Source organism: Schistocerca piceifrons, chromosome 9 (genome assembly GCF_021461385.2).
Source record: "Schistocerca piceifrons isolate TAMUIC-IGC-003096 chromosome 9, iqSchPice1.1, whole genome shotgun sequence".
Classification (NCBI taxonomy): Eukaryota; Metazoa; Arthropoda; class Insecta; order Orthoptera; family Acrididae; genus Schistocerca; species Schistocerca piceifrons.
In genome coordinates, this window is record NC_060146.1 from 140,480,989 (window position 1) to 140,506,968 (window position 25,980).

At 43.4% G+C, this 25,980-nt stretch overlaps 1 protein-coding gene across 4 annotated transcripts in view; it reads left to right on the forward strand.

The window, feature by feature from the left end:
- Positions 1 to 25,980, forward strand: part of LOC124717057 (zinc finger protein 501-like) — a 295,897-nt gene that overhangs the window by 64,505 nt on the left and 205,412 nt on the right. For all 4 annotated transcript variants that reach the window (XM_047243738.1, XM_047243739.1, XM_047243741.1 and 1 more), the window contains one exon: positions 23,562 to 23,630. In XM_047243738.1, the coding sequence (XP_047099694.1) occupies positions 23,562 to 23,630 (69 nt within the window). The remainder of the gene's footprint in view (positions 1 to 23,561; positions 23,631 to 25,980) is intronic.

Below are 25,980 nucleotides of genomic sequence, written 5' to 3' on the forward strand. Positions count from 1 at the left end.
TTCCCAAAAATTGAAATATGCTGCTTGTTGTAATTCACCGAGACCCCAAATCCACATATGTTTGTGAGCTCAGTAAAGCCACAGCTGCGCTCCTGCCAGACTTGTAGTTTGAACACTGTGCCCATCACTTGCACTTTAATAAACAATCTGTTATGATTCATAAGCACTTGAGACACTCAATTAACACCAATGTCCGTGTCTGCAGGAGGGGGCTGGGAATAATACACAGTTGTGAAACGTCCTATTTTCCTACAGCTGTTGCAAGTTTCCCAGTCGCTTAGGATGTACAGCCTTGTCATGTTACACACAGGGTTATAGCACACCACCTTTCAAAATATGGAGTACTTCTTTTAACACACTCTATTGATCAGAATTGTTGTATATTATAAATCTTCTCAAAAACTTGAGTTAAGCAGCATTTTCTTCACATGTATTTGCTGCTTTTGCTAATGTAAGCATTAGAAAATTACTGTGCTTTGTGTACTTCCATTTTTCAATGTCAAATGGAATGATTTTTTGGGACAATTCCACTCATAGACAGAAGACATTCATTGCATGGAAATATGCTGTAAGTATAAAATCTGATGTCAGTGAATTTTATATAGGCAACTAACATCAAGCTCACAATGCACTTACACCCTTGTGCAGAAATAGTCACAATTTAAAAATAGTAGTAGAATTCATAAATATATCCCAGGGAAAAAAAAATAACTTTCACTATCCCCAACTTAAACTTACTTTTGTAGCATGTATTTGTTTCCCTGTGTCCGGTTATAAGTTTTTGCTTTCACAGTTCCTTCAGCAGAGATTCACGATTTATGAAGAGTATTTCGGCATTCTGTTCTGATAACTGCTTCTTGAATTTTTGGAAATGGATTTCATGGGATATCTGGTATCTTGTTTGCTGATTTTCTCAATATTTTCATTACTTAGTCCTGTGAACTATGGTGCAGTCCCTCTTTTCACCCATGTTCAATGTTCCCTATTAATCCAACCTGTTGGGAATCACAAAAACTATTCTAATGATAGTATAAACAATTTCATTCAGAGAATAATTGCAGATTCTCAGTGGCCAACCAGTGAATCAAATCTCACCATTAGTTTTACCACCAACTGACATTATGTGACTGTTCCACATGATATCTTTACACTTACACTTCGTTACTCTCAGGTACTGGTGAGACATGTCTGACATTAGTTGTGTCATTAAACTGTAGTGAAAGGCTACTGTGTTATTTTGTTTTGTGAAGTGCACAGCTTTTCTTTCCTTTGTACAAGGTGGAGAAATTTGTTGAGATGTGACTGGATATTGCTACAATTTTTTTTTTTTAAATATAGATTTACATGCCACTTGTAACAACCAATTCTATCTGCTAAGTTGTTAATGTATAACATGAACAATAATCATCCTATTACACATCCCTGAGCACATCAAATATAAAATTCAGTAGGGCAACAAGCTATGTTATGAGTATCACATACGTGGCTAGGTATCATATGAAAACTACCTGCTGTGGAGATTATTGAATCAAAAACTCTGTCTTGAAATACAAGATCTGAGTCCTCAACTGTACCCATAGCATGAAAAAGCAAGTAACCACTGCGACCAGCACAACCCAAATAAAAATTATTTTAAAATATAGATGTGTGTTTCACCACCTGTCAGTCATGTATCTGTGAAACTCCACTTTTATCGAAATTACTCTCCAGTTTTGTTTCTACACTATTTAGTCTGATATTGGAAAACATGTTACATGCAACTGGTTGCAATGAAATTCCTCTGTTGCTGTTAACATGTTTATTGCCCTTCTTATGTAGTGGACATATCAAGGCCATCTTCTGCTTTTCTGAGAGTTTTACTGTTTTCTAAGTTTTCACAAAGATCAAGTTTAGCTCATATTTTGGCAGAGACCATTTCAAAAGTTCCGTTGTAACACTGTCTTCTCCACTAGCATTATAAGGTTTTAATGACTTCTTCGATTTCTTTTATAGATGTCAGTAAATCTTCTAGATTTTCTCAGTTGTAAGCTTATGGATTGGTTTTGGACATTTAAGAAGCTGATTAAAATATTTTGCGAGTATTTCGAATTTTTCATGTTCCCTAATCCAAAGTCCCTCTGTTGTTAGATTTACATATGAAGTAGATCAATGTAATTCTATAAATCTTACTTTCTCCTCTATAGGTCTAGTGGAAAAGAGCGTCTTTTGCATATCATCTACAGAAAACACTGTCATACTAATTTCCTTGTCTACTCATTTGTTTGCCACTATCTAGCTTTTGACTTACAAGGGTAATAAGCATAACTAAATCTAATATCATGTAAATTGAGGTTGAAGTGGTGAGAAAAGAAAGGGAAGGGAAGCAAAATGATGATGATATTTGTATCAGGACTTCATGTGAATCGATGGCAATGAGTGAAAATGTGTGCCGGACTGCTTATTAGGCAGTTGCATTAATTACTGTGCATTCAGGCACAGTGTTTCTTGCAAATGCATGGGGTGTCTTGTTACACTCCCATGCCGACTCACATTCCTACCTATCGCCACCTGTCCACAGTCCCCGTCCATATCCTACAACCTCGCTACTATTATATTCCAACTGGAGGTCAAACAGTATTGTGCCTGAAGGAGTGGATTCATTGCCCATCAAGGAGAATCAGTGATAAGAATGTGTAGTGCCTGATCTCCTAGACATACCCAAAATAACTGACACTACGCAGAATCTGCAGCTGTTATACATGCAAATTAAAGGTAAAGTGGGGAGAAAGAAGAGGAAAAGGAATGAACTGCTGATATCAACAGCTGATTCACATAAAGTCCCTATGCAGTTGATATCATCAGCTTCTTTCACTCTCCCTTCCCCATTCCCCTCTCCCTCACCTACCCTGCTCCCTCCCCTCCCTCTCCCCCTCCTCCCTCTCCCCCTCCTCCCTCTCCCCTTACTCTCTCTCCCCTCCCCCTCCCTCTCTCACTCTCCTCCCGTTCCCCCACTCCTCCCCTCCCCTGCACCTCCGTCTCCCCCTCTCCTCCGTCTCCCACCTCTCCTCCGTCTCCCACCTCTCCTCCGTCTCCCACCTCTCCTCCGTCTCCCACCTCTCCTCCGTCTCCCACCTCTCCTCCGTCTCCCACCTCTCCTCCGTCTCCCACCTCTCCTCCGTCTCCCACCTCTCCTCCGTCTCCCACCTCTCCTCCGTCTCCCACCTCTCCTCCGTCTCCCACCTCTCCTCCGTCTCCCACCTCTCCTCCGTCTCCCACCTCTCCTCCGTCTCCCACCTCTCCTCCGTCTCCCACCTCTCCTCCGTCTCCCACCTCTCCTCCGTCTCCCACCTCTCCTCCGTCTCCCACCTCTCCTCCGTCTCCCACCTCTCCTCCGTCTCCCCCCTCTCCTCCGTCTCCCCCCTCTCCTCCGTCTCCCCCCTCTCCTCCGTCTCCCCCCTCTCCTCCGTCTCCCCCCTCTCCTCCGTCTCCCCCCTCTCCTCCGTCTCCCCCCTCTCCTCCGTCTCCCACCTCTCCCCCCTCTCCTCCGTCTCCCCCCTCTCCTCCGTCTCCCCCCTCTCCTCCGTCTCCCCCCTCTCCTCCGTCTCCCCCCTCTCCTCCGTCTCCCCCCTCTCCGCCGTCTCCCCCCTCTCCGCCGTCTCCCCCCTCTCCGCCGTCTCCCCCCTCTCCGCCGTCTCCCCCCTCTCCGCCGTCCCCCCCTCTCCGCCGTCCCCCCCTCTCCGCCGTCCCCCCCTCTCCGCCGTCCCCCCCCCTCTCCGCCGTCCCCCCCCCTCTCCGCCGTCCCCCCCCTCTCCGCCGTCCCCCCCCTCTCCGCCGTCCCCCCCCTCTCCGCCGTCTCCCCCCTCTCCGCCGTCTCCCCCCTCTCCCGCGTCTGCCCCCTCCCCCGTCTCCCGCCCTCCTCTCCGTTGGAGCTTCTCCATCTCTTCTATCAACCCTATCTGGTACGGATCACACACTGCTGAGCAGTATTCGTGCCCCATCTCACCCCTTTGAGCCCCATCTCCCCCCTCTCTGTCCCATATCCCCCTTCTGCTCCTCTGCCCCCTCTCCCCCTTTGCCGCCCCCTCTCCCCCTTTGCCGCCCCCTCCGGCCCCTTTGCCGCCCCCTCCGGCCCCTTTGCCGCCCCCTCCGGCCCCTTTGCCGCCCCCTCCGGCCCCTTTGCCGCCCCCTCCGGCCCCTTTGCCGCCCCCTCCGGCCCCTTTGCCGCCCCCTCCGGCCCCTTTGCCGCCCCCTCCGGCCCCTTTGCCGCCCCCTCCGGCCCCTTTGCCGCCCCCTCCGGCCCCTTTGCCGCCCCCTCCGGCCCCTTTGCCGCCCCCTCCGGCCCCTTTGCCGCCCCCTCCGGCCCCTTTGCCGCCCCCTCCGGCCCCTTTGCCGCCCCCTCCGGCCCCTTTGCCGCCCCCTCCGGCCCCTTTGCCGCCCCCTCCGGCCCCTTTGCCGCCCCCTCCGGCCCCTTTGCCGCCCCCTCCGGCCCCTTTGCCGCCCCCTCCGGCATCTTTGCCGCCCCCCCGGCCCCTTTGCCGCCCCCCCCGGCCCCTTTGCCGCCCCCTCCGGCCCCTATGCCGCCCCCTCCGGCCCCATCCCCCTCCCTCCGGCCCCTTCCCCCTCCCTCCAGCCCCTTCCCCCTCCCTCCGGCCCCTTCCCCCTCCCTCCGGCCCCTTCCCCCTCCCTCCGGCCCCTTCCCCCTCCCTCCGGCCCCTTCCCCCTCCCTCCGGCCCCTTCCCCCTCCCTCCGGCCCCTTCGCCCTCCCTCCGGCCCCTTCCCCTCCCTCCGCCCCCTTGCCCCTCCCTCTGGCCCCTTCCCCCTCCCATTCCCTCTTCACCCTCCCTCTTCCCCTTCCCCTCCCTCCGCCCCCTTGCCCCTCCCTCTGGCCCCTTCCCCTCCCTCCGCCCCCTTGCCCCTCCCTCTGGCCTCTTCCCCCACCCTCTGGCCCCTTTCCCCCTACAAAACATGTTTTTGTCCATTTTATTTGCATGCCAGGAGACATATGAAGAAAATGTTGCAACTTTAGGATGATTTCTGGCTCACAGTTAAAGCAAAATGGCATAGTTTTTGTGTGGTAGTTACAGTGTGCTGTAGCACATTAGCACATGATAACTGACTGCCACTGATTAACACTACACTGAACGTTGATTTCTATATTGATCCTCTACTGAAAATTCCACTCACTATTCTGACAGATTGATTATTACGTATGGAATTCATTTGTTGCTTGGAACGTACTTGATTCCTGCAGCATACATTTACTCCTCTAATTACGAGAAATAACTCACCAGGAAGGTGAATTTTAGTTTGTTATTGACTTTGTCAGTGCAGTATGTAAATCAGAGATTTACTACAGCTTTCTTACAAAGTCACATCTCTCTCATTTTCAAAATTTATTGTGCTCAACTATGGAGTGCATTGAAACTAATTTTTGCACAATTTTATTCTGTTCTTGTCATTATGTCCTTATTCAGCCACTGTGTTTAATCTTACATTCTTTGTCCTTTGTGAATTTTGTCAGATAGGATTCTTAGCAAACTTGAGTTCATGAATTAGTGTATAAATGTCAGTGAAAGATTTCTTCATGAATGACAGTTTCTGTTAGACCTTTTAACTTATGTTAAGCAGTTGTTGTGGTTGTCTAATGATGAGGCAAAGTTTGTAATTTTATTTGTGAGTCTTTCATTCATTGTTTACTGGTCACAATGAAACTGTAATTATTTTCTGATGGTATCTGTGATTTTGCTGTAACTTTAAACACTGAAGAGCCAAAGGAACTGGTACACCTGCGTAATATCGTGTAGGGCCACTGCGAGCATGCAGAAGTGGCAAAACACAATGTGGCATGGACTCGACTAATGTCTGACAAAGTAGTGCTGTAGGGAATTGACACGGTGAATCCTGAAGGGTTGTCCATAAATCTGTAAGAGTATGAGGGGGTGGAGAGATCTTCCTGAGCAGCACATTGCAAGGCATCCCAGATGTGCTCAATAATGTTCATGCATGGGGAGTTTGGTGGCCACGGGAAGTGTTTAAACTCAGAATAGCGTTCCTGGAGCCACTCTGTAGCAATTCTGAATGTGTAGGATGTCACATTATGCTGCTGGACTTTTCCAAGTCCATTGGAATGCACAATGGACGTGAATGGATGGAGGTTATCAGACAGGATGCTTACGTACATTTCACCTGTCAGTTTTATCTAGACGTAGCAGGGGTCCCATATCACTCTAGCTGCACTTGCCCCACACCATTACAGAGCCTCCACCAGCTTGACGAGCCCAGGCAAGGTGTAAATCTTTGTATCATGCAGTCATCAAGAGTACACGAGTGGGGCTTCAGTTCCAAAAGCCCATATCGACTATGTTTTGCTGAATCTATCTATATCGACGATGTTTCGCTGAATCTATCTAGATGTAGTAGGGGTCCCATATCACTCTAGCTGCACATGCCCCACACCATTACAGAGCCTCCACCAGCTTGAACAGTCCCCTGCTGACTTGCAGGGTCCATGGATTTATGAGGTTGTCTCCATACCCGTACCTGTCCATCCGCTCGATACAGTTTGAAATGAGACTCATCCAATCAGCCATCATGTTTCCAGTCATCAACAGTCCATTGTCGATGTTGACGGGCCCAGGCGAGGCATAAATCTTTGTGTCGTGCAGTCATCAAGAGTATACGAGTGGGCCTTCAGTTCCGAAAGCCCATATCGACGATGTTTCGCTAAATGGTTCGCTCGCTGACACATTTTGATGCCCCAGCCATGAAATCTTTGGAAGGGTTACACTTCTGTCATGATGAACAAGTCTCTTTAGTCACCGTTTGTCCCTTTTTTGCAGGATCTTCTTCCAGCTGCAGTCGGAGATTTGAAGTTTTACTGGATTCCTGATATTCACAGTACACTTGTGAAATGGCTGTATGGGAAAATCCTCACTTCATCGCTACTTCAGAGATGTTGTGTCCCGTCATTCGAATGCCGATTATAACACCATGTTCAAACTCCTTAAATGTTTATAACCTGCCATTGTGGCAGCAGTAACCAGTTTAACAACTGCATGAGACACTTGTTGCCATACATGTGTTGCTGTCTGCAGTACCGTCTTCTGGCTGTTAACATCTCATTGTATTTGAATACGTATACCTGTACCAGTTTTTTTGGCGCTTCATGTAGCTCTCCTCGTATTTCTTTTTCATCCAAATTCCATTCTTTTCATTTTGATACTAAGATTTTTCTGAGAATTTTCTTTGGTTGTTTTTTTATGATTTTTGTTTGTGGTGTGCCACCATTTATCACAATTTCAGATGTGTAAAGAGCGTCTGTTTTGAAAGTTGCATTACAAAGTTGTAATTTTTTCTTTTGCAAAGTAGATTTTTGTTGTATCTGTTACACGTGTTATAGATGCTCTTTGTAGTTTTTGTAGTTCTTTATTAGCTATCTTTCTGCTTTAGCCCCACTGGTTCAGTAATGTCTCGTATGATTACATACATTTTGGATATGGACCTACTGCAGCCTGAACTTGCAGTGCATTGTCCAGTGTCTAGCATACTGATTACTCACACCACTGGCTGCATAGTGTCGACTCTGCAAAGCACAAGAGACTCTGAAACAAATATCTCAGCACAAGTACCACCCTTCTACAGAGCTAAGAACATTTCTTTAACAATTTGATTCACCATCGGCACCTAAATATTGAAGTATCAGATCAAACCACATTGGACTATAAACAAATAAACTGCAATGTCACCATAGATGCCAGTGCTTGTGACATATTTAAGACGCCTGACTTTTGTACTGCTACATTGCTTGTCAACTAACTTAGTCCACTACACAGCATTTCATGTAGGCATGACCACCTCAAAACTGGCTGAGTGCACATATGGGTATAATTCATTGGTCTGGAGTGGCTAGTACTTCTACACTGTACAGTCATTTCAATGCTCCCACCTGAGACTAGTATTCCTGTACTCCAGAGATGGGGATTTGTCCTCCAGCAGATCCTTGCATCCCAACTTCATCCTGCACGTAACCTCCATGAACACATACCCCTCTAGTTTTTTCATTATACCTTTTAAAGTATCCAGTTGTGGGACGGTGCACACATAAAATGAGAAGGTTGGCAGGTAGCAGTGAACAATAGGAAAGAAAATAAGAAAACATGAACAACAGAAAACAGATTCTTAGTGACAGAAAAGTAAAAATCACCCTAATATCATAGAAGAAATGTCATTCATTCTATGCAGTTACAAGAAGGTGCAGGCGAAAGCACACAGTCTGTCACAGTAGGTTACTCTGCCCTAGGCAAGGTCATAATTGGTCACAGTCACAATCAGTGGTTGCACCAGCTTGGTCATCCCTGATGCATGGTATCGGAGACTCGTCGTGTGGCACTGAGTTTCATGCACAGATTCACAGCTTGAGTGTTGGGGAGCTCCAGACAGTGGTCCTCTTATGGCCACCCTACATATGAATCCCAAGAAGTGGTCAGCATCATGTGGCTTTACATATATGAGTTAGTGCTGGCAGTGTCCAGTGATAGTGGCCATCCTTTCTGCAGCAGATATCTTGGTGAATTTCAGATGTGTCGGCTACAGCCATCTGGCAGGTCGGCAACCCACAGAACAGTGTTGTGTACTACACTTCCATAAATGTTTGACTTCTTTCTTCTTTTCCCCCTTCTGTTGTTATTCTTAATTGCACTATTTATCTCTCCTCCACCCCCCCCCCACCCCACCCCACCCCACCCCACCCCACCCCACCCCACCCCACCCCACCCCTCCTACACAGGCACAAATCTATCTTTACTTTTCAGAATGTCCTCATTTCTGGACTGAAGCTGGCACAGTGCTTAGTGTTCCCTCTCTAACATATTCTCACCCCCCACCCCTCCCCATCATTGCCTACAATCATCCTCCCTACATGTAGTTTCCTCTCAACCTGAGGTCTGAGTTACACTTGCCATTTATTTTCCCCAGCCTACCTCTTCTTCCCCTTGAGGAAGGAACTATTAGTTCTGAAAGTGTGGTATGCATCTGTCAGTGGTACTTTACATTTCATCTCTTGAAAGTATCTGCTGGTCAGCAGTTCCATTTCATAATTCAGTATCTTTGTTGTAACATCACATTCCTCATACATTCTACAGTTGTGACATAGGTCAGTTGTAACACTACACACAGACTAACAAAATTAACTTGAAGTATTGTCATGTATGGTTTTGATGCATTGTTGTAGCTGTCATTTTGTTCAGTCCACAGACTGGTTTGATGTAAGTCTTAACACTAGTGATTACAGCCATAAGCTTGTTTTTGCAAGAGAAAACTCATGATTTCTTACTTGATGGAAGTCATTATTTAATGTTTAATTAACTATTCCTCCTTGGGCATTATCAAGCTACAATGAAAGAAAAATCTCAGATGTGACATCCACATGCAAAAAGAAAAAAAAAATGCAGGTTTCATTACTGAGCCATTAAAGAACATTATTGTAAGAGTCATTCCATGTTATATCGCCTAATTTCAGAACATGATCCTGCTCGACCATCATGGATTTCGGTTAAATTTTATGGCAACCGTCACACGCGTACTCAATGAACAGTGGTGAAGTTCAAAATTCGCTGAAGCAATACTGGGAGAGAGAATAGTCACTTGTCTGACTCCATGCACTACTTTACGCAGAGCATGTGTGAATTGCCGACAACTTTGAGCTGTTATATCTTGGACAATATTTTGTTGAAAGAAGTGAAATTTTAATATCTTGTACAACTTCAGCCGTTCTCTCAAGAACAATAATGAAAAGAATTTTATAAGCCACATTCAGACAGAAAATTTTAGGAGAAATCCCCCAAAAACACCTACACCAGGAATTTTTTTAAAGTTTCTGTCCTTTTATATCAAGAACTAAAGATATGACATACTTGAAACTTGGCATGTAGTAACCCAACAACACAAGGTTCTCAAATATAAAGTTCCATTTGTGTGCCACTTTCCAGTACTGAACAAATTAAGTACAAAGTAGAAGATTTTGTAAAAAGATCACAAATGCGCTATTTTGGTTCTAATTTTGTAAAAAACTATGTTCTATAAAATGTTCCAAACTGGTCTCATTAGAAAGACCATGGCTTTAACCGCCATCATCTTCTTCGACAAATTTGTAGTTTATTGGAAGGTTGTAGGTGAATGAAATATTGTATTCCACATTCTTGTGCCACAGACCTATTTGTGTATAAAGTTTTGTGTTCAACAAGCATTTACTCTACATGTTATAAGGATCCAAAATTTACATATTTTTCTTGCCTTGATTTTTGCGTCCAACTTTGATTCAAATAATCTAACATTGTTAGCCCATGTTGGATAATCAAATACATTTTTTTGTGGTTAAAACCATGGCCTTTCTAATGAGACCAGTTTGGAAAGTTTTATACAACACTGCTTTTTGTAAAATCAGCTCGAGAATACTGCATTTTTGACATTTTTACGGAATCTGCACTTCATTTTTTTAGTACTAGAAAGTGGTACATAAAAGAAAATTTTTATTTTAGAACCTTGTGTTGTTAGGTTACACTTGTAAAGTTTTCCATTTGTCATACCTTTAGTCCCTGAGATATAAGAAACCAAACTCTGAATTTTTTCCTATCACCAATTTTTTTGCACAGTTTTGTCTAAAATTTTCTGGCTGAATATGACTTGTAAAATTATTTTCATTATTGTTTTTAAGAGAACACACAAAGTTGCACAATATGGCAATATTTCATTTCTTTCAACAAAATATTGGCCAAGATATAACAGTGCAAATTCATCAGAAATTCCTGCTTGCTCTATGCAAAGTCATGCATAGAGTCAAACAAGTGATGGTATCCCAGCCAGTATTGCTTCGACGAATGTTAAACTTCCCAGTATTTATCAGGAACTTGTGTGAATGTTCGCATAAAGCTTCATCAAAATCTGTGATAGACAAAAGAGGAGGCCTAACTGAGTTGACGTGGAATGACCTGTATTTAAAATGAAAATATTCGTGGCATAGTCAGCATCTTTTCCTCCTGCTGCTCCTTTTTCATATGACATTAACATCTGTGATAGTTCTGCCCATAACTGTGATGTCTGTGCGAAATCCTTATTAGAAATGCCATCATGTGTTGCTTCCTCTACACAGATGTGGAATATATAATGCTAACTACATTACAAATTTGTGTAATGGGATGTAGCTTGACAATGACCAAATGTGTAAAATTAGCTAATTGCTAAATAATGACAAACTTATTACTTCAAAATACTCTGGAAAATTACTTCCTTAAAAAAATTCACAGCTTCTATGGAGCCATACATACTAAAGACTATTGGTAATCTTTTACCTTCAATTTTTATATCAATAGACATAACTGTCCTCTACCGGTAAGAGAAGTATAATTAGAACAACCTTGTATTTCACTATCAAACAATGGAAAATCCAGTATGGAATAACAACAGGATTATGGAAAGGATTGATTGCTACTCAACATATAGAGGAATTGTTGAGTTGCAGACAGGCACAAGAAAATGACTGTGAGAGCTTTTGGCAAAAAGGACTTCTAAAGTAGAAAACATGCACACATGACACATTCACACGTGCACTACTCTCACTTAGGCCAAAAATGCGAGTGTATAGCAGTTTTTTGTTGTACCTGTCTGTACTGTGTCTTCACGGTATGGTGAGTAGCAATCTATCCTTTTCATAATATCGTGTTCAAATATACAAGTAGACCCCATTATACTCAGGTCTTGTTATCTGCATTTTGCATACATGAGATTTTAGTTTTAGGTCCAGAGACCCCATCTGTTAACAGAAGGCAGAAGTAGTAGTGATTAGCATATCTCAGAGTACATCTTGCACTGTGTTTGTCAAGATATGGATCATCAGTTCAGGTATGTAGAGCTGTGAAGCTGCACTTGATAGGGTCTGTATTTAAAACGCCAGCTTAAAGCAAAGGAATTGTGCCCGTCAAAGAAAAGAAACATGCACAAAGGTCGTATTCATTAGGAAAAAGAGAGAACTTCGGATCACTATGGGAAAGATCAATGTGTTGTTGGCATCAGTGTGCTTTTGGACTTCGTAAACCCGCTGTGGGAACTGTTTGTGACAACGTGGAATCATTTTGAAAAACTGCTCACTGTTCGAATGATGCAAGTTACCAGATCTCACTCGGAGGCAATGGTAAGAATCGAGAAAATTCTAAGCCAATGGGTTGAGCACAACAACCTGCAGCACTCTCTCCTCTCTGCTCTGGAGCAGCTATTCAAGCTAAAGCCACAAACTCGTGTACTTATTTAACGAAAGCAGAGGACGATCCAGTACCTCTGCATCATTTTGGCTTTCACAACATTAAAATGACAAGAGGCAGCTGCAGCTGACAAAGTTGGAACTGAGGAATTTCAAAAAAAGTTTAAAGAAACTGACAGAAAAAGGCTATACTGTGAAGCAGGTTTTCAAACATGATTTTTTTTGGTTAAGTTCCTATGGGACCAAACTGTTGAAGTCATTGGTCCCTAGGCTTACACATTACTTAATCCAACTTGAACTAACTTGTGCTAAGGACAAAAAACACACACACACACACACACACACACACACACACACACACACACACACACACACACACACACACACGAGGGAGGACTCAAACCTCCGACAGACGGAGCCATGGCAAGGTGCCTCAGATTGAGCGGCTACCCCACGCGACGCCAGCCATGATGAAACAAAATGAGCTTAGTTTGGAAATGAATGTCTAACTGCAGGTTGATTTCTATTGAATAAAAAAATAGTACCTGGATGTGGGTGGCGGACAGGGACTTCTGCAACAGAAGTTTAAAATTGAAATTATTCAGTTTATCAGTAACTTCACATAAACAGAATTTTATGGAAATTTTTTCTTTTTTTACCGATTGTGTAATAATTGCTCACTATCTAGGCCACATATGGTCCATGTCTTGGACACCTCTAACTTAGATTAAGGGTGGAAAAGACACACCATAGTTTAATAACAACATTTAGAAAATACTGAGAAATTGCAGATTTTGACACTTTTATTTAAAAGAGAAAACAGAGGTGTCAATAAGAAAGAAATGGTAAAAATTTGTATCTCTATAAAAAGATCAAAGCGCAAAACATACAACTACTTCTACACTCATATGTTAGTGAAAGATCTTGCCGAGAATTATAGAAAATTGTGCTCTTACATAAAATTGCTAAGCAGATCAAAGGATTATTTTCAATTTGCTGCAGCAGTAGAATACAACAACAGGAAATCTGAACTATTAAATTTTGAATTTAAAAAGTCATTCATGCAGGATGATCATACAGGCATACCATAGTTTGATCGCTGCACTAACATCCATGCAGAGGATGTAGAAATAGTCATCCCTAGTGTTCCAGGAGCAGCTGAAATAATTGAAAGCGTCTTTGGTGGCAGGTCCAAATGGAATCATTGTGTGGTTTTATAGTGTGTGCTTTCAAGATTGGCTTGCAATTATTATGAATTTCTCACTCATCGGAAAGTCCCAAGGTACTGAAAAAAGGGCAGGTGACTCCCACGTATAAAAGGGATGAAAGAACAGACCCACAAAATTACAGTCAAATACTCACACACACACACACACACACACACACACACACACACACACACACACACACACGTGTACATTCGCGTGTATGTGTGATCTATTTTTGATCTTGGACCGAAAGCTTATTTTGTGACAGTCATTCTGTTGTACCTATCTGCGACTCAGCATCTCCACTATATGGTGAGCAGTGACTGTCTTTTTCATCCTGGATTTTCCATTGTTAAATTTTGTTTGAGAGATAAAGATTTCCATCCACAAATCAACACAAGATTTCCATCCACAAATGTCTTGCTCCTGCAAAACTCAGCTTGTCTTTTTGTTGCATAAAATCCTGTGAACCATGGTTGAAGGACAACAGGCAGATTTCACATTCCTAGATTTCTCTAAAGTGTTTGACACAGTGCCCCACTGTAAACTGTTAAGATCTGAGCTTGTGGAATAGATCTTCTGATATGATATGTTAGTGTTTCAGTGACTTCTTAAGTAATAGAACCCAGTACGTAGTCCAGGACTGCCAGTGTTCAGCGGGGACAAGAATATTGTCTGGAGTGCACCAGGGACATGTAAAAGGATTGCTCGTATTTTCTATATACATAAACGAGTTGACAGATATGGTGAGCAGCAATCTTCAACTGTTTGCTGATGGTGCTGTAGTGTATTGGAAAGTGTTGTCATTCAGTGACTGTATAACATTACAGGATGGTTTGGATAGAATTTCTATTTGGTATGATGAATCGCAGCTTGCTCCAAATGTGCAAAAATATAAATTAATCCAGATGAGTTGGGAAAACAATTTTATAATGTTCAAATACAGTATTAATGGTGTGTAATAAAATTATGAGTTGCTACTCACCATATAGCAGAGATGCTGAGTGACAGATAGGCATAAGAAGACGACTCTCACAATTAAAGCTTTCAGCTTTTAACACACACACACACACACACACACACACACACACACACAAATGCAACTCACACATACAACTGCAGTCTCAGGCAACTGAAACCACACTGCGAGCAACAGCACCAGTGCATGATGGGAGTGGCAACTGGGTGGGGATATCTATCTGTGGCTCAGCATCTCTGCTATATGGTGAGTAGCAACTTTTCATAATATTGTTACATTCTGCCCTGGATTTTCCATTGTTTGATTTAGTATTTGTGGTGTGCTGCTTGGCACAGTCATGTATGTTAAGAATCTAGATGTAACGTTGCAGTGTGACTTGAAGTGGAGCAAGCCTTGTGGGGTTAATTATAGGGAAGGCAAATGGACAACTTAAGTTTATTGGGAGAATTCTAGGAAAGTGTAATTCATCTACAATGGAGACTACATACAAAACACTTGTGTGGCCCATTCTTGAGCACTGCTTGAGTGTTTTGAATCCCCACTAGGTCAGATTAAAGGAGGATGACATAGCAATTCAGAGATGTGCTGCTAGTTTTGTTGCCAGTAAATTTGATCAAGTGTTACCAAAATGCTACATGAACTCAAATTGGAATCCTTAGGCGAAGAAGAAATTCTTTTTGCGAAATACTATTGAGAAAGTTTAGAGAACCTGCATTTGCGACAGAATGCAGAATGATCCTGCCTCCAGCATACATCTTGTGTAAGGAACACAAATACAAGATAAGAGAGCCTTTGCAGCACTGCTTCTCTTTCCGTGCTGCATTTCTGTGTTCCTGCTTGTCTTTTCCCCTCCCTTCTTTGGGAAACTGAAGTTCTTGGTAAAACTGTGTATGGATTCCACTCATCTTTCTTTCCTTGTCCTTCCTTTTCTTACCCTTCCTCCAAGTTAGCAGTCAAGGTCTCTCTTTTTCCTTTTCTTCTCCTGTGCATTCCTGAAGGGTGGCCCAAGTGTTTGAAATGTAAAAGATGACTGCGTAATGCATAATTCCCAGCCCCGGGTTGAAAAGTAAGTCTCATATGTGCCCCTGGTGAAGGTCAGGCCCAGGAGGGAGTGATTGCCTGAGCTGGTACCTTCCTCTATGCCAGTTGGTCCCTCTGTCTTGAGTCTGGGAGGTGTGATGTGAGGCATGAACAATCACCTAAGGCAGGTGAGCCTCATCTGGGGATCTCCCAGCAGGAAGGTGTGCACCATCTGAGACAATGGCAATTGTGGGTGTTTCTCCGCGCTGAGTTCCTGATCTCAAAACATAAATTGGTTGAGATGGAAGAATCGATGCCTTTCCCAGCTGCAGCCTGATACCACCTGTGTTGTGCACAGAAGATGGTCACAGTTTCACAGCGATTAATCCATTTGTTACTCACAAAGATGTAAATGCCATTACTGGTCCTGTGAAGTCCAGCCCTCAGTTGCCCTAGCTTTTGGAGATGGATAGTGCTTTTCAAACACAGAAACTGCTTAATACAACACTTCTTCACAGTTATCTCATTAAAGTAGTGGCCCACTGCACTCTGAATTCCTCCTGTGGTGTCATGTACACTTGGCTGCTTGATGGTCTGACCAAGGCTGAAATAACAGACTCTCTCGCTGACCAGGGAGTGACCGCAGTTCACAGCATCATGAAAATGGTTGATAAAGAATTAGTGCCAACCTACACTCTGTTCCTCACATTTGACCGTGTGGTACTTCCATCAAAAATTAGGGCTGGCTATGATACTGTCATGCCATATATCCTGAATCCCATGTGTTGCTACAAATATCAGCATTACAACCACATACGAGAATCATGTGAAAATGCAGCCAAATGCGTAACCTGCAGCAGGGACACTCGTGAGGATGTGTATCCACCTCCATCCCCTCACTGTGTCAACTGGAAGGATGTTCAAGCCACTTCCTCCTGTGACTGTCCAATCTAACTCAATTAGAGAGACTTTCAGGAGATGCGGCTGAAGGAAAATGTCATTGCTCACATTGCTCGGAAAATATTGGCTAGTCACAAACGTTGTACATCATCCTCTGACAATTATGGCACAGTTCTTGCAACACCCCAGCCGATGATGGACATGGCTATGCAGTGGCTTCCAATTTAGCCCACAGTTGTGTAATTGTCCAGCTCAAAGCTCACACCTTCATCTTCACCTGCTGCAGGTGCACACTATACCAATAAACCTTTGCTTGCATTAGCAAAATTGCATGCCTTGCAAACAGAAGCACAGAAATCCAAAAAGGAGTACTCTTGCGATGACTTTCTTTGCCAAGGTTCTAAGCAGTCAATCAGAGGTAAATGGTCTTCCCTTTCTCCACCTTGGCTTTCTTTTGCAACAATGTCACCATGCGATGCCATCACACATCTGAGCTCCATTTCACAGGGCCACACCACTAACCACCACTGCTGGCTAACTGAAGGCAAATACCTACACCTCAGTTGAACTAATGGACCAGGATACTCCAGCCTCTGAACCTGATCATTGTGTGAGTCTGAATTCTGGCACTCAACAGCCACCATGGGGACTTCCCCCATATGTGACCTATCTCCTTTCTATCATCGGATGTGTTCTCCAATGGAACATTCATGGCATCAGATCCAATAGGATTGAATTAAGTTCATCTTCCGATAATGCTGTCCAGTTGATTTCTGCCACCAGGAAACAAAATTATGCCCTCACAATTACTTTCACCTCCCACACTTCACTTCAGTGCTTTTTGGCCTTCCCCTTAAGGCAGTGACTCCAGGTCATGGGGGAGCCACATTCGTCATTCGAGTCCTCATCTATAGTCACACCCAGCTTCAAGGTGTTGCTGCCTGTCTTTCCCTTCCCAGTTTCACCTTCTCTCTTTGCAATGTCTACTCACTCTTGTCTTCTGCTGTCACCAGGGCAACATGTTGAAACTTATTGCTCAACTTCCGCCTCCATTTTTGCTGCTCAGCTGCTTCAGTGACCATCATCCCATTTGGAGCTCTCTATGCTCCTGTCTGAGAGGCTGGATATCTTCAACCAGCTCAATCTAATCTGTTTTGATTCCGAGCTCTCCTTTTCCCCATTTGCACCTCTCAATCTGTACTACTCAGCTTGCTCACCACCTTGAATGGTCTGTGTTCTCCAATGCACATTCAAGTGACTGTTTCCCCTGTGTTATTCGTTTGCTGACGCCTGTCCCATCTGTTCATCCAATCGACTGGCTCAGCTTTCCAAAGCTGACTGGCAGCTCTACTCCTCCCTGTCCACTTTCAATGAATATCATTTCACCTGCATTGATGAACAGGTAGCATACCTTACAAAGACTATCCTAACTGCCATGGAACATTCCATACCTTGCATCTCTTCCTCACTGTGACATGCCTCCATCTGCTGGTGGACTCAGGCGTGCCGTGATGCAATCCATGCACAGAGACGAGCTCTCCCCATTTTTAAAAGCTATCCCACACTTGTGAACTGTATTTGTTATAAACAGATACATGTGGAGTGTCACCACATTTTAGGGGTAGCAAAACAACTAGTTGGCATCCTTTTTCAAGCTTGTTTAACAATTTTACTCCCTCTTCTGTTGTTTGGGGCAATCTGTGTTGCCTTTCAGGGACATGCTTCATTCCCCAGTTCCTGATCTGACCGTAGCGAACATGGTCATTATAGATCCTCTTGATATCTCCAACACCTTCGGCTGATATTTTGCAGACATTTTGAGTTCCACCCACTACCATCGTGCCTTCCTCCCTTTTAAATGGGCAGCAGAGGCAAGTAAGATATCTTTCACCTCCCAGCATTGTGGAGATAAAAATACTGTTTTTACTATGAGGGAGCACTCTCTCCATCCCGGTCAACACTTCAGGACTGGATGGTATTCACATTCAGATGTTTCAACACCTATCTCCTGAGGGTCTGTGCTTTCTCCTCCATACATATAATCGCATTTGGACAGATGGCACATTTCCCAGTCACTGGTGTGAGGCCATTGTCATTCCTGTACCTAAGCCTGCTAATAACAAACACTTTCCTTCCAACTACCACATAATTTCCCTCACCAGTACTCTCTGTGATATGTGACGGAACATATGATTAGTGGTAAGCTGTGTGGTGGCTCGATTCTTGGAATCTCCTCACTAAAGTCCAAGGTGGATCCCATAGGCACTCCTCTGCAGTTTGATCATCTCATCACCTTGTAAACTCATATTATGAACAATTTTTTTGTGGAAGTGTCAAACTGTAGTCGTGTTTTTTGATTTGGAGACGGCATATAACACATGCTGGAGAGTGGGCTTCCTCTGTATTATGTACAAGTGGGGCTTTCGAGATCACCTGGACCTTTTTATCCAGGAATTTTTAAAAGAACATGTTTTTAAGATACATGGGGGCTTGGCCCTGTTGGACACTTGTTCAAGAGAACTGGGTGCTTTGGAGTTTTGTGAACAGTGTTGTCTTATTTGCCATAGCCATTAACCTATTATGGATTGCCACTCGGCAGGTATCTCAGCCTCTCTTTTCGTTGATGACTTTTGTGATGTATTGTAGCTCCCAATGAACCTGTCTACTCGAGTGGTGTCTTCCGTGATGTCTTTATCGTCTTTATTTGTGTAACATCAACAATGGTTTCCACATTTTTGCTGACAAGACTGTCTGCATGAACTTCTGGCAGCACCAGGAATTTCTTCCCCCATTCCTATGTCTCAGCCCATTACTTCTTCCATTCGCTTACGTAACAAAATTCTTGAGACTTGCACGGGATAGGAAACTGTTGGTCTTCCCACGTCTCTTTTCTGGCAACTCATTGCACTCGATTCCTCAGTGTGCTACGTGTTTTACGCAGTACCTCATGGGGAGCAGTTAAGACCATTCTCCTCCATTTATACATGGCCCGTGTCCATTCAAAATTGCCTTATGGATGTATCGTATATTCATCTGCATATCCATCATTTTAAAACCATCCACCATTGCAGGATATGTTCAGCCACTGGTGCCTTCTATACTAGTCCCGTTGTTATGCTGAGGCTGCTGACTTCCTTATGTGCCTGGTGACCCGTCCTTCGCTCCCTTTTCTTTGATGATTCCATTGATCCCCAGTATGACCTGTGCCTATTTTGTCGGAGTTCACTTTTGTTTGCTGCTCTGACAGCTTTGCTTTAATCTTCCTAACACATTCCCCATAGCTGCGAGCTCATCACCAGCCTGGCTTCATGCTGAGGTCCGTGTTCATTTTGGGCTCTATTCACTTCCTAAGGTCACTACTACTGGCCTGGTGTATCATAGTGACTTTCTCAAACTTTGCATGCAGCTTGGGGACAGTGTCTTTGTCTACATTGATGGTTCCAAGACTGATCTTGGTGTTGTGTATGCCTTTGTAAATTGCAATGATCCTTTTCAGTATCACATTTTCAATGTTGTATGGCATTATATGTTGGGATAACTCTTTCCCATTGTAAAAGAATATTTTTGTCTCAGAAACTGGCAGTTTGGGCAATAAGTGGTGTAAGTTCGTGAACCTCTAGTCAACCCCTGTTCACTAGACTAGTCTGGGTGTGTGTATATATATATATATATATATATATATATATATAGAGGGAAACATTCCACGTAGGAAAAATATATCTAAAAACAAAGATGATGTGACTTACCAAACGAAAGTGCTGGCAGGTCGACAGACACACAAACAAACACAAACATACACACAAAATTCAAGCTTTCGCAACAAACTGTTGCCTCATCAGGAAAGAGGGAAGGAGAGGGAAAGACGAAAGGATGTGGGTTTTGAGGGAGAGGGTAAGGAGTCATTCCAATCCCAGGAGCGGAAAGACTTACCTTAGGGGGAAAAAGGATGGGTATACACTCGCGCGCGCACACACACACACACACACACACACACACACACACACACACACACACACACATCCATCCACACATATACAGACACAAGCAGACATATTTAAAGACCAATATGTCTGCTTGTGTCTGTATATGTGTGGATGGATGTGTGTGTGTGTGTGTGTGTGTGTGTAAGTCACATCATCTCTGTTTTTATATATATATAAACAAAGATTCTGTAACTTACCAAACAAAAGCGTTGGTACATGGATAGAAACAATAACAAACACCAACACACACACACTTTTTTACACACACACACACACACACACACACACACACACACACACACAAATTTCGAGCTTTCGCAACCCAAGGTCGCTTCATCAGGAAAGAGGGAAGGAGAGGGAAAGATGAAAGGATGTGGGTTTTAAGGGAGAGGATAAGGAGTCATTCCAATCCCGGGAGTGGAAAGACTTACCTTGGGGGGAAAAAGGGACAGGTATTCACACACACACACACCCATACATCTGCACATATACAGACACAAGCAGACAGTAGACACAGACTAGATATGTCTGCTTGTGTCTGTATATGTGTGGATGGATGTGTGTGTGTGTGTGTGTGTGTGTGTGTGTGTGTGTGTGTGTGTGTTGATGTTTGTTATTGTTTCTATCAACGTACCAACGCTTTCGTTTGGTAAGTCACAGAAACTTTGTTTTTAGATATATTTTTCCCACGTGGAATGTTTCCCTTATATTGGTACGTTGATAGAAACAATAACAAACACCAACACACACACACACACACACACACACACACACACACACACACACACACATCCATCCACACATATACAGACACAAGCAGACATATCTAGTCTGTGTCTGGTGTCTGCTTGTGTCTGTATATGTGCGGATGGATGTGTGTGTGTGTGTGTGTGTGTGTGTGTGTGTGTGTGTGTGTGTGAATACCTGTCCCTTTTCCCCCCCAAGGTAATATCTTTGTTTTTATATATAATTTTTCCCACGTGGAATGTTTCCTTCCATTATATATATATATATATATATATATATAATGGGGAAACATTCCACGTGGGAAAAATATATCTAAAAACACAGATGATGTGACTTACCGAACGAAAGTGCTGGCAGGTCGATAGACACACAAACATACACACAAAAGTTGAAGATGTATACACACAAAATTCAAGCTTTCGCAACAAACTGTTGCCTCATCAGGAAAGAGGAAAGAGAGAGGAAAGAGTTGCCTCATCAGGAAAGAGGAAAGAGGGAAGGAGAGAGAAGACGAAAGGATGTGGGTTTTAAGGGAGAGGGTAAGGAGTCATTCCAGTCCCTGGAGTGGAAAGATTTACCTTAGGGGGAAAAAAGGACAGGTATACACTCGCACACACACTATGTGCAGATGGATATGTGTGTGTGCGAGTGTATACCTGTCCTTTTTTCCCCCTAAGGTAAGTCTTTCCGCTCCTGGGATTGGAATGACTCCTTACCCTCTCCCTTAAAACCCACATCCTTTTGTCTTACCCTCTCCTTCCCTCTTTCCTAATGAGGCAACAGTTTGTTACGAAAGCTTGAATTTTGTGTGTGAGGGAAACATTCCACGTGGGAAAAATATATCTAAAAACAAAGATGATGTGACTTACCAAACGAAAGTGCTGGCAGGTCGATAGACACACAAACAAACACAAACATACACACAAAATTCAAGCTTTCGCAACAAATGGTTGCTTCATCAGGAAAGAGGGAAGGAGAGGGAAAGACGAAAGGATGTGGGTTTTAAGGGAGAGGGTATGGAGGCATTCCAATCCCGGGAGCGGAAAGACTTACCTTAGGGGGAAAAAAGGACAGATATACACTCACATATCCATCCGCACATACACAGACACAAGCAGACATTTGTAAAGGCAAAGAGTTTGGGCAGAGATGTCAGTCGAGGCGGAAGTACAGAGGCAAAGATGTTGTTAAAAGACGGGTGAGGTATGAGTGGCGGCAAATTGAAATTAGCGGAGATTGAGTCCTGGTGGATAACGAGAAGAGAGGATATACTGAAGGGCAAGTTCCCATCTCCGGAGTTCTGACAGGTTGGTGTTAGTGGGAAGTATCCAGATAACCCGGACAGTGTAACACTGTGCCAAGATGTGCTGGCTGTGCACCAAGGCATGTTTAGCCACAGGGTGATCCTCATTACCAACAAACACTGTCTGCCTGTATCCATTCATGCGAATGGACAGTTTGTTGCTGGTCATTCCCACATAGAAAGCTTCACAGTGTAGGCAGGTCAGTTGGTAAATCACGTGGGTGCTTTCACACGTGACTCTGCCTTTGATCATGTACACCTTCCGGGTTACAGGACTGGAGTAGGTGGTGGTGGGAGGGTGCATGGGACAGGTTTTACACCGGGGGCGGTTATGAGGGTAGGAGCCAGAGGGTAGGGAAGGTGGTTTGGGGATTTCATAGGGATGAACTAAGAGGTTACGAAGGTTAGGTGGACGGCGGAAAGACACTCTTGGTGGAGTGGGGAGGATTTCATGAAGGATGGATCTCATTTCAGGGCAGGATTTGAGGAAGTCGTATCCCTGCTGGAGAGCCACATTCAGAGTCTGATCCAGTCCCGGAAGTATCCTGTCACAAGTGGGGCACTTTTTGGGTTCTTCTGTGGGAGGTTCTGGGTTTGAGGAGATGTGGAAGTGGCTCTGGTTATTTGCTTCTGTACCTGGTCCGGAGGGTAGTTGCGGGATGCGAAAGCTGTTTTCAGGTTGTTGGTGTAATGGTTCAGGGATTCCGGACTGGAGCAGATTCGTTTGCCACGAAGACCTAGGCTGTAGGGAAGGGACCGTTTGATGTGGAATGGATAGCAGCTGTCATAATGGAGGTACTGTTGCTTGTTGTTTGGTTTGATGTGGACGGACGTGTGAAGCTGGCCATCGGACAGGTGGAGGTCAACGTCAAGGGAAGTGGCATGGGATTTGGAGTAGGACCAGGTGAACCTGATGGAACCAAAGGAGTTGAGGTTGGAGAGGAAATTCTGGAGTTCTTCTTCACTGTGAGTCCAGATCATGATGATGTCATCAATAAATCTGTACCAAACTTTGGGTTGGCAGGCCTGGGTAACCAAGAAGGCTTCTTAGGGCACCAAATTACCTAGAGCTGGCTCTGCACATGTAATTTGTTGCACATTGTAGACGAAACATGGGTGGGGGTCATGATATGACTTAAGTGTGTATACTGACATTGTATCACATCCAAGAGTAACTCAGTGTCCTTTTCAGGGTCTGCAGGAATGGGAGATGCCTGAATGCCACAGTAGTGCACAGGACCCACTAAGCTTTACTAAAGAGGTGAGTGTGTCTTTATCTTTCTATTCTTCTTATTTTGCTGTGGATAACATTGCATAGCATATAATAGTAATTTATTTGTATGTTTATTTATTTATTTACTTATTTGTTCATTCTAAGTGAACAAAGAAACAGCAGCAGTATGAATATCAAGAGCTTGGTTGGCAAGGCAGTACTGAGCAAAGAAGGGGTAGTTGAATGATGAACGAAATATGTAGAAGGGCTATACAAGAGAAGTAAATTTCAAGATAATATTATAGACAAAGAAGAGGAAGTAGATGAAGATAAGAGGGGAGATATGATACTGAGAAAAGAATTAGAAAGAACATTGAAAGGCCTGTGTCAAAATGAGACTCGTGGTGTAGATGGTATTCTCTCAGATTGATTGAGCTCCATGGTGTAACTATTCTACCTGGTGTGCCAGATATATGAGACAGGTGAATACCCTTAGATTTAAAGGAGAATGAAATAATTCCAATTCTAAAACTGGCAGGTGCCAATCAGTGTAAATATTACCAACCCGTCAATTTAGTAAGTCATACTGACACTATTTACAGAAGAATGGGGAAACTGGCAGTAGCCAACCTTCAGGAAGATTAGCTTGTTTTCTGGAGAAATGTAGGAATACACAGGCAATACTGACCATATGACAGTCATAAGTGACAAATTAAAGGAAGAAGAAACTACATTTATAGCTTTTGTATATTTAGAACAAGCTTTTGGCAATGTTGACTGAAGGTAGCTGGGATGAAATACAGGAAATGAAAACTTAGTGAGAACTTGTACAGAAACTGTACTGAAATTTTGTTAGTCAAGGGATGTGAAAGGGAAGCATTTGTTGAGAAGGAAATGAGTCAGGCTTGTAGACTACCTCCAGTGTTTTTCAATCTGTGCATTGATCAAACAATAAATGAAACCAAGGAGAAATTTGAAAGGGGATTGAAGTCCAAGGAGAAGAAATAAAATCTTCGAGGTTTGCTAATGACATTGTAATCCCATCAGAGACAACAAAGGACTTGCAAGAGCAGTTGAATGCAATGGATAGTGTCTTGAAAGGATGTTTTAACATGAATGTCAACAAAAGCAAAAGAAAGGTGATAGAAGGTACTCAACTCAAGTAAGATGATGCTGATAAAATTACATTAAGAAAATTGATGATAAAGGTAATAAATGAGCTTTTCTGTATGGGCAGTAAAGTAACTCATGCCAGCTGAAGTATAAGAAGATAAAGCAGTTCAGACTAGAGAGAACAGAAGTTTTTGAAATGTCTACAGAATACTGCTGAATATAAGACGGGTCGATCAAATGATTAATGACTAGGATTCGAATTGGGGAAAAAAGAAATTGTGACACATCTTTCCTAATGTCCTAATGGAACAGGGGAGGGGGAGGGGGGGGGATATGGTGGAAGAGCAAGGCTTAATTACAGTAAGAAAGTTAAAGTGGATGCAGGATGCAGTAGTTATGTAGAGATGAGGTTCGCACAGTTTGGACTGGAGTGGAGAGCTGCATCATACTAATCTTTGGTCAGAAGGCCATAACAACAAGAACAACAACACATGCACAAAAATCCAGAAAGGATGTAAACTACACCTTGTAGCCACAAACAGGCCAGATTGATGGCATCAGTGTAGATACGGCAGATTGTACAAACATACCATTCTTTGACCAAAGCACTGAGTCTCTTGTGGATGACATAGTAATCAGCATCCTTCGCATAGAGAAACAACTGAAAGAGTTGCAAACAAATAAGTCACCAGGTACAGATGGAATCACAGTTCAGTGTTACAAAGAGTATGCTATGGCATTAACTGGAACTTATTGTGAATCTACCTCCTGAAGCAAAGTTCCAAGTGACTGTAAGAAAGCACAGGTGACTCCTGTACATAAGACGGTTAACAGAACAGATCCACAAAATTACATACCAGTATCCATAACATCACTTTACTGCAGAATTCTCGAACACATTCTCAGTTTGAATATAATAAATTTCCTGGAGACTGGAAAGCTTATGTCTGTGAGTCAGTGTGGTTTTTGTAATCGTGGCTCACGTAAAACTCAGCTTGCTCTTTTCTTACATGATATACTGTGAACTATGTATGAAGGGCAATGTGCAGATTCTATATTTTTAGATTCTGAAAAAGCATTTGACATGGTACCATGCTGCAGAAAGTATGAGCATATGGAATAAGTTTCCAGATATGTGAGTCGCTCAAAGACTTCTTAAGTAACAGAACCTTGTATGTTGTCCTTGATGGTGAGTGTTCATCAGAGACAGGTGTATCATCAGGAGTGCTCCAGGGAAGCATTGTTGGCTGATGATGCTGTGATGTACAGAATGATGTTGAAGCTG